Raw genomic sequence first — 13141 nt, 5'->3', positions numbered from 1 at the left:
TAGATAATCTACGATCATATATTTGTTAGATGTGGTTTTTCAATACATTAAAGATTCGTTATTAACAGGGCCCAACACCCCTATTTATCACAAAATATGGTAGCTTCACTGGACATGCATGTTTGCCACGTGTCATGAGTTAGTAAACGTCTTTGACACCGCATGGATGTCTGGCTTTGTTTCAATGTGTGTAAGTTTTAATTATAACAGTTCTTATCATCGATAACTTCTCTTATTCTTCAAGGCTTGCTGTTTTTTTAGGCTTATTTGATCCATTGGTCCTCTAAATAATTTCAAGTTTTCATTTGGTCCCACAATTAATAAAACTCACGTTTTAGTCCCTCACTTTTTCCTCCGTTTGCCAAATAAACCCCGACTGTTAAGTTTAACCCCCAAATGTCTATGGTGGACCAACATTATAGATAGTCCACCATAGACCTTATTAATTTTTTCAATTTTAACTCTTTGATTTTTTTTTAAGAAAGATGACCATTGGATTACGCATGTCTATTTTATCTTACGGTGAGTCAACACCACATAATTAATTTTTCCTTTATTCATCTTCTTCCATAAACTGCATCATCTTCACCAACATTCTTACAAAAATCTAGAAAAAAATTAAAAAAAAAATCATAATCAATTAAACACCATCAACAACAATATTCCTCATCATATCTTATAAAACTCAGAAAATTAGCAACTTCAAAATCTTAAATAAAAATTAATTGGACTTTAATCTCCCCGGTATCATTTTTTTTAATCCAACGGTCCTCTTTCAAATGCAACAAAATAAACATGTGCATTAAATGGGCTTTTCACTGAGACACTAGCAATGGCGGCGGTTGATGCTTCCACTAATGAAGTACCACTCAACTTTCTCATTTTAGCAGCAGCTTCTTTCTCATAAGGAAAGCTTATCCTTGAGAAGACACTAGCCTTCTGTTTCCGATCTGCAGCCGTTGGTTCTGTCGTCGTAGCTTGTGCTGCCTTAGACAAGGACTTTGTCATTGGTTCTGATGATTTTCTGGATTTGGATTTGATCTCTGGTTATGATGATTTCTTAGATGTGGATTTGGTGACTGCATATGTTGATTTCTTCGATGAATATTCTGTTTGGTGGTGATGACGACGGTGTTGGTGGCGTTCGCGCTCGTAGTCGCGATCCTGGTGACGGTCGTGGTGGTCATACTCACGATCTCTGCCATCGCGTTCAGGTTCAGAGTGGTGATCTGATTTTCTATTGGCCGGACGCGATGGTTCAACTTCACGGTGAGTTGAATCCGGGGACGGCCGTTCTGAACGGTGACGATGTTGATGACGATGACTTCCTAAAGACGGCAAAATTGATTTCTGCAACAAAATAGAAAAGCCCATTTAATTTGAAAGATGATAAAAAAAATGATTCGTAGATTAATTAGAAAATCCCATCTAATGCAACAAAATATAGATGGTTTATTATTCTTTCAAGTTGAAGAAAGAAATTGGATGTTTTGTTATTCTTCCTTCTATGTGATGAATGAATGAAAGACTAAGAAATTGGAATTTGAAAGAGAGAGGTTAATTATGTTATGTTTGTTTTGTTTTTTGTATCTAGAAATTTTTTCTGCGGCTGTTCATCTGTTCATGAGTGTGATGATGAAGGTGATGTTGAACTATGAAGAAAATGGAGGGAGAAGATGACGAAAAGGAAATTAAATTAGGTGTTGTTGGTTTACTGTCAGATAAATTAGACTTGCATAATATAATGGTAGTATTCCCTTTAAAAAGATCAAACGGTTTAAATTAAAAAAATTTAATAAGATCTATGGTGGACCACTCTTAAGGTTGGTCCACCATAGACATTTGGGATTAAACTTAACCGACATGATTTATTTGGCAAACGAAGGAAAAAGTGAGGGACTAAAACATGAGTTTTATTAATTGTAGGACCAAAATGAAAACTTGAAATTATTTAGGGGACCAATGGATCAAATAAGCCATTTTTTATGTGCTAAATCCACAAACCTTATCCTACACCTCACATGCACTTAATTACTCCCTTAATTTTTATTTATTAATGAAAATATAACTACATTTATCACGCCATCATCCCTAAAGTGGTGTGATTATCAATGCAAATCACCAAATCTTTTATGGAAACAAATTGTTAAATTATTTATATATCCAATGAAAAATAATGTGATATTATGATGCTAAGATAATATTATGCTAACCTGCATAATGTCTTTCTCCTCATGAAATGGATATTTACATGTCATTTTGAGCAAGGCAGTAATCTGTCTGTCGTTTTAGTCTTGGAAACCTGCATCCCATATATGCTCTTAGCTTTATTAACAGAAGCATGAAAGACCATTAAATATTGATTCCGGCATATGACACAAATCAATACATATTTATTTATATAATGAATTTTTTTTTGAAAGATAGAAGTTTTTTCTAACCTAATTAATCAAAGAAATCACACTTGTTGAGGTAAAATGATATTTTTGGAGAGTAACCCAAAAACACATAGTAGATGACAAAATAAATAAAAATTGATCCTTAACATGTTAGATCGAGTTGATATTTTGATCATCGATCTAGATGAGAGTAATAACATGTTGTAAATCACAACATAGATTGCAGATCAAAATATCACAATGACAAAGAAAATATATAGATGCAAAAAATGAATTGTGATGAGAAGTGAGTTGTAAATTTAAACCAAACTAAGAGTGAAAATTGGGTAGTTATATATGTAATGAACTCAAAGGATTAAAAAAAGTTTCATTCAGATTTGACAGTAGAATTTTAGAACATGAATCTTTATCGGTGAAGGAAAAGTTGATTGCAGTTTAAAACATAATAATAGAGTGGGTGTTGTATGTATGTATGTATGTGTATGTGTATGTGTGTGTGTGTGTGTGTGTATATATATTGAGAGAGAGAGAGAGAGAGAGAGAGAGAGAGAGAGAGAGAGAGAGAGAGAGAGAGAGGAGGGTTATGAAAAATGGTTGGTGACTTGATATGATGCTGATATCAATCAATAAATTGATACTTCAAAAAGTCATATTAAATGGTAGGAATATGACTTTGTAACCTTAAGAGATAAAGATCAAATATCACCTAAAATTTTTGTAAAATTGTTTGACTTTATACCCTCAAGGGAAAGAGTTCAAACTTCATCTGAGGCAACTAAAAAATGGTTGTTAATGCCATTGTTTTTTTTTTTTTTACAAAGTTAATGCCATTAATATTATAGTAAATTTTTCTTTCCACAATTTTTTAATTTAAAAAATAATCAATTGATAGAAACCATTAATTATTTCTATATATAACAATTAGAGTTTTTCTATATAAATTTATATTCTTAATTATTTATTATTTTAGCATTGTTGACTAGTTAGTTGAACACATTAATTATTATAGGATTGTGTACTTATATTTTTAACAATTAAAATTCTTTACTGTTTTATTATTTCAACTTTTTACTATTATAATATTTTCGAATAATTAATTTTTTTTGACCTAACTTCTTTTTAAATCAATATAGTATTGTACGTGCATTTTTTTATTGACATTTTTTATTTTGATTGTAGAAAAAGTTTTTTTTTTTTTTTTTTACAAATGTAGAAAAAGTATCTTTTTTTTTTTACAAGAGAAAAGTCCAAGTCTGGATAGAATCATAAAGACTCTGCAAATCACAAAGAAAACAAAAGGATAAAAATTTATTACCTCAAAACATTCAGATAAAACACCGGAAAACCACCCCTAAAAAAACGTTGAACTGGAATTTATTAATCAATTGTTCAACATCTATTTCCCTACCAAAGAACACCACATGCTCTTTTGACCCTCTATCTATATGAAAATACGTTCTTTTAACCCTCTGTCTTTAAGGAAATACGTTCGCTAGCCCCTGTATCTTTACAAAATATTGTGATTATGGCCCCTTGGTTTGGGACACGTGGTGTCCACTAAGCAGTTTTGCAACGTTTTGTAAAGTTAGGGGGTAAAATTGTTATTCTCTGTTAGGGGACCAAAATGATCACAACTTTTTAAAAGTTAAGGGGTTAAAAATACATTTAAGCCTTTTTCTTTTCAATTTAAAAAATACAAAAAATTATTATCGATTTTTAAGGCTTTGATTATCACTTTTTTTTTAAAGGAGAATGTGGAGTCCATTTCTTTTTCTATCAAATTAAAAAAAATGAGAAGTTGTATATGTGCTTATATTTAGGGGCAATATTTTCTTTCAAAGGGTGCTTATCATTATGGATGGATAGTGTATTATAATATTGTTGACTAATTGGTAAATGATATGCAACATTTAACAAAGGAGTTTCGAGTATTCGTGCATGCAATTAACGAATAACATATGAACATACTTAGGTTTCAATGCAACATTGGTAATACACAAATACATTAATGTCATTGCATTGGTAAAGTATAATCTGTATTTAAGAGAGAAGTATAGGTCGTACACAATTACTGCATTTGAGAGAGAAAAAAATACTTAGTTTCAATGAAACATTGGTGATCTATACTGACATTTAAGCGATGTTAATAAGTCGTGCACACATTAACTACACAACATTGAAAAATACATTAATTTATTACAGTCTTAATAATAGAGAGATACATTAATGTCATTTCATTGATAATTGATAAATTAAGAGAAAGGTCTCACCTGCACATGCAATTAATGCATAACATTGAAAAATTTGTAGACTTTTATGCAACCCTGATAACATACACATACATAAATGTCATTGATAAATGACAAACAATATTTAAGAGAGATTTATAGGGAATCAACACACTTATTTAAGGTAATTTATGGTAGATGACCAGTCACCTAAGCGATGAATAGAGAGAAAATGATATTTTGGTGGGATTAGGATTTAGGAACACTCATAGGTGTTTGGGCCTTAAAATTGTAGGGTTTGGGCCTTATCTGTAGGATTCAGAATAGCCCGTAAAAAATTTGTTTACTTTTTTATAAAAAAAAAATTCTCTAGATATATTTATTAACTCGGTCAAAGCTGACATGTCGCGTTTTTTGTTAGTTTTTTGCCACGGTGGATATTATTAAAATTAAAATGTTGCCAGCAATTATTATTGGAATAAATATTAAAAGAAAATTACAAAAATGGGAGACTCCTCGCGTGACTCATTCCATTCCAGAATAGAAACCCAAATCAAATTTGGATTAGGGTTAATCACCCTTTTGCTTTTGCTTTTGATTTTGCTTTATACTTACACATTGCATTCTAACAAACTTATCAGTTGTAAAATTTGACTGAGATACCCGATTTTCCTTTTTGTTTTCCCTAAACTTTCATTGGCCACAATTCTTGAGTTAATTATTTGGAAACTTTGTCATTGTAACAAAATATGACATAGATCAATTGTAAACACAACGTCTTTGAAGAAACATATACATGTTGAAAATATGGTTAGTATAGATATTTGAATTCAAGGAAAGATCAAATGAACAGGAAATTAAAAGAAAACTGACAAAATCATCATTGAATATAAAACTGTTCAACGGAAAAAGAAAAAAGAAAAAGAACAATACACCAAGTGAAAAATAAATTCTGCAGCAACAACAACGGTAACTTATGATCTCATCTCATATAGCTCTTAATGGTTGATATCACAATGGATCCACGATTTGAATAAAAATGCAGAATCTTCCATATTGATAATCCCCTGATAAAGATTGAAGCAAATGAAATGGATATAAGCTTTGCATGAAATTACAAAATAAAACAAGTACTCTATAGTCAGATCAATCAAACTGTGAAGTAGGTTACACTAACCTTAACTAGCAGGAGCTAAATTTCTGTGAAACCTGTTTAACTTTAGGATCAAAGTTACATAAAGCTTGTCACCCACTCTATAAATAAACCGAAAGTATGCATGCCTCCATTTCCTAATAAGAAACAAAGAACCACAAATCCCCCAGAAACCTACTGCAAATCCAACCCCCATGCCAAGATACAACGATTCTCTTATAGAGTCATCATCTTTATTCTCTGCAAATGACATTGCAGTTTTAGGATTTTCTTCTTTCATGGTACAATTATTGAGAGGAGCTCCACATAGTTTAGGATTCCCAATGTAACTCGATGCATTAAAACTTTGAAGTTGTGTTCCAATCGGGATTTTTCCATTGAAATTATTGCAAGATAAATTCAAATAACCCAAAAAGGTTAAGACAGACATGCTAGGAGGAATTTCACCACAAAACTTGTTATTAGAGAGATCGAGAGATTCCATGTTTATCATGCCTCCAATCGTCTTCGGTATTGTTCCTACAAAATTATTGTGAGATAAGTTTAACGTTTGAACTTGAACAAGCCAAAACAATTCTAATGGCACTTCTCCAGACAAGCTATTGGCTGAAAGGTCAATAGTTCGTCTTTCCGAACTGACTTGATACACATAATCTTGACCTTTTGTAAACAACTCAATTGTGGCAAAATACAAAGAAGGTTCATGTTTAGTAACCATATCACTCAAGTTGTAGACGCACTTTGGCATAGATCCTAAAAATTTGCTATGTGCAAGGTCTAAGTGAAACAAATAAGAGAGATTGAATAGTTGTTGTGGAATAATCCCTTCAAATTGATTGCCTCTCAATATGAACACTGCTAAGTTTTGTGACATCCCTACTGGTATGTTTCCTGAAAATTCATTTTCTCCCAAATTCATGAAAGTCAATTGTTTCCAATTAGAGAGGTGTACTAGAACTTCACCAGACAGCCTATTACTCCATAGGTTCAGGAGTGATAGTTCTCTCAAGTTCTTCCAACTATATGGAATTGATCCTGAGAATGAGTTGTAAGACAAATCAACTATTTGGGCAGTTGGTGATATGTTTGGCAGTCCTCCTGTGAAATTATTGTGACCGAAAGCTAACCTTGAACAATTTAGTGTTAGGTTAGATATGTCTGCAACAATCGAATTGTTTGACAAAATAAGATCACCAGGTATTCTTTCTATAAGGCTTGAGAACTTATTTCTATCTACCAACGAAATTCCCGTGCTCGATAAGTCGAGATATTGTAGTGACTTCTGTGTATATATCCAAGATGGAAAGTTTGGGCCTTGATTTGTATCGCTCAATGAAAGGTAATAGAGTTGAAAAGGAGGAACCCAATCCAAATCAAATTGGAATACAAAAGTTGAATTACTCAAGTCTAGTTCAATTAAACGAGAGAGTTTGGAAAATGTTAATTTTGAAATTGCACCAGAGAAATTATTAGAGCCAATAAATAAGTAATTTAAGGATGACAGGTTTCCTAGAGTTGAAGGAATGAAACCACTTAACATATTCATGGAAAGATCGAGGTAAATGATATTTGTTAGTTGGCCTATTCTATCTGGAATCGGTCCCTGTAATTGGTTATGAGAGAGACCAAGGTGTCTCAAATTTTGAAGGTTTAGCAAGCTTGAAGGTAACAGACCATATATGTTGCTCCATGAAAGGTCAAGATCGGTGATATCTTTGGTGAGATTAAAAAAGCCATCAGGTAACTTAGAGGTGAAGTTGTTATGAGAAAGAAAAAAAGTTACAAGTGAAGACAAATTCAAATACTCACCAGATGGAATGTTTGTCAGGTTACAACTATTCAACTCTAATTCTAACAGTGAAGGAAGTGTATTCACTATTTGAAGCCAATTGGTTTCCTTATGAAGATCAATCCAATTAAGGTTGAGATATTTCAAGGAAGAAACTGAAGAAAGCCAATTAAGATTATCCATGTGCCGATTAGTAGTACCGTAGTTGAAGGATAAGTCAAGGTAGGAAAGGTTAGATGCATGTGTGATGTTGTGTTGAATGGATGAAATTTTTATCACATCAAATTCATTTTGACTCAAATCCAAGTAATTGAGAAACTCAAGTTCTAGAATACAAAGATTCTGTAATATCCCACTTAATAGATTACGATGTATCATCTGGAAACGATGAATTATGCGCGTTTAAGACTAAGGGCATTATGGACTTTTGCGTTTGAGGAGTTTATAAGGAAATTGGACCCAAAATCTTCATATTATCTTTGTCTTTCTCTCTCTAGGTTAGAAAACTTTCTTGTGCTCTCTCCTCTCTCTAAGAATCGATTCTCCCTCTTCCTTGGTAGCAATCCATACTTCAAGAACTTGCAAGCAAGAGAACAAACAACCTTTGGGTGTGTAGGAGCAAGTCTCACCATCTTGTTTTCCCTTTTCTTCAAGAGTAGAGATTCTAGGGTTTGGTGTTGAGCTTAAGGAAACTTGAAGTTCACATCAATTGTGCAAGGTGAGTTCCATAGATAGATTACCACCCTTTGGGTTGTGTGAATTCATGTTATAAGTATAGATTGATGTTAATGAGAGGTTTTTAATCCTAATACCTCTTTGATCAATTCTTGTCAATCACTTGTTAGTTTGCCATGAAATATGTTTATAAATGTATACATATGTTGCTGGATGATTATGGTGCATTGCAGGATCAAACGGGACGAGTTTTGGGGTAAAAACTGGAAAAATTGTACCACAGACCCGAAGAACTACGCTATTAGCGAAATCCACGCTAATAGCGAAATTCTTCAGGCTGGCCACGCCTCAGGTGCGCTAATAGCGCAGGCTTCTGGACATGCCAACATGCTTTTGGCTTGTTGGCTCTATGTGGTGTCTGTGGTGCATTCCGGAGCTTTTCTTTCATCGTTTTACAACTTTATAACCCCAAAACAACATCTAGGCAATGCACATAACATCAAACGATTCTTGAAATGAAAATCATGGAAATCTTAACATGAATGGCAAGAGTGAATCAAGAGAGTTTAAGCCGATATTACTCGGGTAGCAATGAAATAGGAAAGGGTATGGATGTAGAGCCTCGACATAGTTGTTGAGAACTAGCAAGATAGCATGAATCCTTAAGCATGACATTAGTATATAAATGTATTAAAATTTGCTTGCTTATGAATGAAAGATTGTAGGTGTCGCGGCTCTCGTTATCCACATCAGGGGGATGCGAGGGATTTTCCTTCTTGGAAATGGGATAAGCTCCGTAAGGGGGGCCCCCGTGGCATTGAGGGAGTCCGATTACCTTAGCTAGGTATTTTCGGATATGTATGGGATTTGTTCTTGGGGTTACTCCACCCGGATCAATCCGTAAAACGAACTCAGATAATTGTTGTTACACACTAATATTATGTATGAAAAGATATTGCAAGCAAAGACATGATATGAATGTAGATGTAAAGAAGCGACCTAGTTTCCCCGCACGGTCGTTAAAGAATGAATTAAGCTCACACACGTATAATCAACCAATTGGTTGTAAACTAGACACGTGGTAACTATAAGTTTCCCCAAAGTTACCACTAGACTAGGAAGTAGGGTGAACTCACTGAGACATTATGTCTCACCCCTCTCAATATTTGTTCAGGTTCACAGGTTACTCGCGGAAAAGGTAAAGAAAAAGCTTTGGAATGATTATTCATGCATGGAACCTTTGGAGTGGAATTTTAAGTGATGCATATGTTATATTATAAGTGTACTTTTATGAATTGTACTAGACTTCGGATTGCAACTTTGTGATGTAATAATGTAACATAGAAGCTTCGGATGTTGATGTATCATATTCCACGACTTAATGTCGTTTCTGTATTGTATAATTAATGCATCCAATATCAGTTTAACGCACTTTTGAATATTCTAGATGTTTTCAAAGTGGGCGTTACAGATTCATTTCACCTTTCAAAAATTTGAATTGCTCATCTTCATAATTAGGTTTGAGATCAATTTCTGTAACTCTTCCGGTAATGTTGTCGCAGTGGACTCCTTCCCATACACAACAATCTTTTTCGGTTGACCACGTTGATATCCGACCAAGACTATCATTGATTCCCTGTTTGAAGGCTGCACATGGTTTTGTGGAATGTCGTTATAGATAAAAGTAGAAACAAAATAAGTGTCATTTGAGTAGTAAGAATGGTCATCTTGAATAAAGAAGTAAGAAGTTGTTGGTAGCTTAATGGCATACATTAGGAGAATCTAGTGTGATTATATGCTAATGGGAAAGCATGAAAAAAGAAGATGGCTTGGAAAAAATGGGAAGATGACAAAAGTGAGTTTGGTAGGGAAAAAAAATAATGTTAGCTTAATGAAAAAGGAAATAGCTCCGAACAAGACTGACTTTTGAAAAAGCAAAGACGACTTGCTTTTAGCAAAGACGACTAGGAGTTTTCAAGTATCTCTTTTTGTTAATTTAAATTTTAAGATTGAACTTGTAACTATGCAAAATACTGTAGCAATTTCCAGTTCAACATATGACAATATTGGCATTTTCACATATTTAAGAGTTGTAAGAAGCAAAGTTTTTCCACAAAATCATGTGATTGTTGGGATGAAAGAACGTTGAAATTATGCAATTTATAGTACTAAATACACATTAGAATAGTTATAATGTGATTGTTAAGAATCCAGGATATATTAGAGGCAATTTATTCTGAGTATTTTATGGTATAGATAAAGAACTCATCGAGAAATAATCTCATAGTTTAGTTTATGTTTACAAATGGGACGCTGAACAAAGGTAAGGATAAGGCTATGTGTGGATGTACTGATTGTGAACTATGCTGCTAGTTTGCTTTCATGATTGTATTTTGTATCTTATTTTGCAATATGGAGAAAGAAATTCTTCATCATGTATGTATGGAAAGCATGTATTTTGAGACAAGTACATGAACTTGTGATGTATAATATCAAGTGCTTATGTAATTACCGTATCAAGTTTAAACACTTTGTATATTATGTACTAGTTTATAATACGTGATGTTATATTTTTTATAAAGAAAAAGGAAAATCAAATGGACATGAAATAAAAGGAGAAGTGGCAGAATTTTTAAAGGATACGAATGATGTAGCAACAGTAACAATTACATATGATCTCATTTGGTCACAATGGTTCTGTATGGGAAATTCCACACCATCCACTTAAGGTTTGCGTCCTTTTTTTTTTTCACCAAACTAATTTAAATTTATAATCACATAATTCACAATTTGTGTTGGTACAAGGTACGGATTTGCGGTACGTATGATAAAAAAATCGATACATATAGAAGTATAGCTTCGATACGAGTCAGTTTTATGTACTAATATGTAGAGTACGCTATGAATAAATATTTACATCCCAAAATGTGAGTTTTTCCAACATCTCAATATTATATCCTAAAAGTTGCAGCAAAATTTTAGGACGACTAAAACAAAAAGTTGAAATATTTATAGAGACCAAAAACATATCTAACTTTTTAATTGATTAATTAAATTTATTAATATTAATAGTCCAGACAAGAAGAAGGATTAAGCAACAAAATAGTGCACATTTCTCAAAACTTTGTTTATATTCACTATTCTTTAACTTTTTTCTCCAAAGGTTTACCTGCAAAATTTATTTTCTCCACTAATGGTTTTCTATTCTCTTTTATCTTTCGCTCAACTTTTTTTCCTCATTTTTTTCCCGATCTTCTCCAACTTGTCTCGGTTCGTCGGTTTCCACGAATTAGGGGGAATTTGTGTGAACCAAGTTGTAAAAGTACCACGAACCGGTACGCGCGTATTAATTCGTAGTTTGTCAAGAAAATTTTGTGACTTTAAAAACGAGAAAAAAAAAATCCTAACTTAGCATGTTTTTTAATTTGGCTTGGATTTATATTTTTTTTTTGTGGTGTTCCGGGTTCGAACCTCATACCTTGTATATATTATGTATTGTCCTTACCAACAGAGTTAAACTCACGAGGACTGACTTGGATTTATATATGCATGTGTATAAAAGCTCTGTTTGGTAAAAAATAGCAGATAGCTGATAAGTTAATTGATAGTTTATAGCTTTTAGATGATAGCTGATGACTGATAGCTTATGACTGATGACTGATAGATTATAAACTAATTTAAGTGTTTGGTAAAATTAGCGGTTCAACTAACTAATAAATGTAAAATGACATAAAAGACAATTGGTAATTCAATTATTTTAATTTAGTACACATTTTATATATTATAAAATTAGTGTTTTGTTTAAGATTTATTCTAAAAATTTTCTTTTTTAGTTTTTATAATTTATAAAAAATTATTTTTAAAACAAAATAAAAAATAGTCATATATTTCTTATCAAAAAGAAAAAAATAATAATCGTATGTATTACCTAGCACAACTATATAAAAACCATAAGTCATGGCAAAAGATTAAAAAGAAAAGGGTTAAATATGTTTTTGGTCCCTATAAAATTGCGACCTTCTAAGTTTAGTCCTTACTTAATTTTAATAGCTTTTTTAATCCCTACAAAAAAAAATTTACTTATAATTTTAGTCCCTGCTAAAATAAATTTTGTTTAATTATCCTTAAACTCTTAAATTTTTTAACGATTCTTTTTATACAAGTTTAGAACACTATGAAAGGTTCATTTACTAAAATCTATAATTTTTTAACATGAAATAAATTAAATATGAATTTTTTAAAACGACAAAAGTTTAAGATATAAGTAACAAAAATATGGACGTAGAAATCAAATTTTTGCGATATTTTTTTCGGATGACCTTTTAATAACGTTCTTAACACGCCTGTAAAAAATTGTTGAAAAACTTAAGAGTTTAAGCATAAATTAAACAAATTTGGATTGAGTAAGGACTAATATTGAGTGCAGAAATTTTTTGTAGGGATTAAAAATGCTATTAAAATTAAGTAAGGACTAAACTTACAATATCACAATTTTGTAGGGACCAAAAACATAATTAACCCAAAAGAAAAATGTTAACAGGGTTTTGTTAAAAAAAATGTTAAAAGAATAAAAAAAAAGTACGTACGCGTAGTTTTTTTGGGTGGTGGTCAGGGTTTGAACCCAAAAAAAAAAGTACGTACGCGTAGTTTTTTTTGGTGGTGGTCAGGGTTTGAACCCTGGACATTGCATATATTATGCATTGTTCATACCAACTGAGCTAAGTTCACAAGGACACGTACGCGCATTTTATCAACCTTCTTTTTGTTTTAAATTAAGTCATGTACATTATTAAATATACATAAAATAATTTAAAGATATATAGTTAATAACCAGGAAGTTATATTTTCATTAAATAAAAAACACAAAAGTTATATTCTATACATATTTCTTTGACAA

At 32.1% G+C, this 13141-nt stretch overlaps 1 protein-coding gene across 2 annotated transcripts; it reads right to left on the bottom strand.

Moving 5' to 3' along the window:
• Positions 1 to 5484: 5484 nt before the first annotated feature.
• LOC146938260 (receptor-like protein EIX2) lies at positions 5485 to 7905 on the bottom strand. Of its 2 annotated transcripts, XM_085752236.1 has the most exons (3): positions 7590 to 7905; positions 5805 to 6299; positions 5485 to 5694 (listed from the first exon to the last, which is right to left on the bottom strand). In XM_085752236.1, exons 1-2 carry the CDS (start codon positions 7750 to 7752, stop codon positions 5806 to 5808), a joined length of 657 nt encoding a protein of 218 aa, XP_085608362.1. In that variant the 5' UTR covers positions 7753 to 7905; the 3' UTR covers positions 5485 to 5694; position 5805. The 2 variants fall into 2 exon arrangements, with proteins under 2 accessions (XP_085608362.1, XP_085608361.1); XM_085752235.1 differs by having other exon boundaries at positions 5805 to 7905.
• Between the last annotated feature and the right edge of the window lie 5236 nt (positions 7906 to 13141).

Source organism: Medicago sativa, chromosome 3, assembly GCF_051527215.1.
Source record: "Medicago sativa cultivar Bolivia chromosome 3, Bolivia_mono, whole genome shotgun sequence".
NCBI classification, from domain to species: Eukaryota; Viridiplantae; Streptophyta; class Magnoliopsida; order Fabales; family Fabaceae; genus Medicago; species Medicago sativa.
This window is presented reverse-complemented; position numbering and strand designations above follow the sequence as displayed.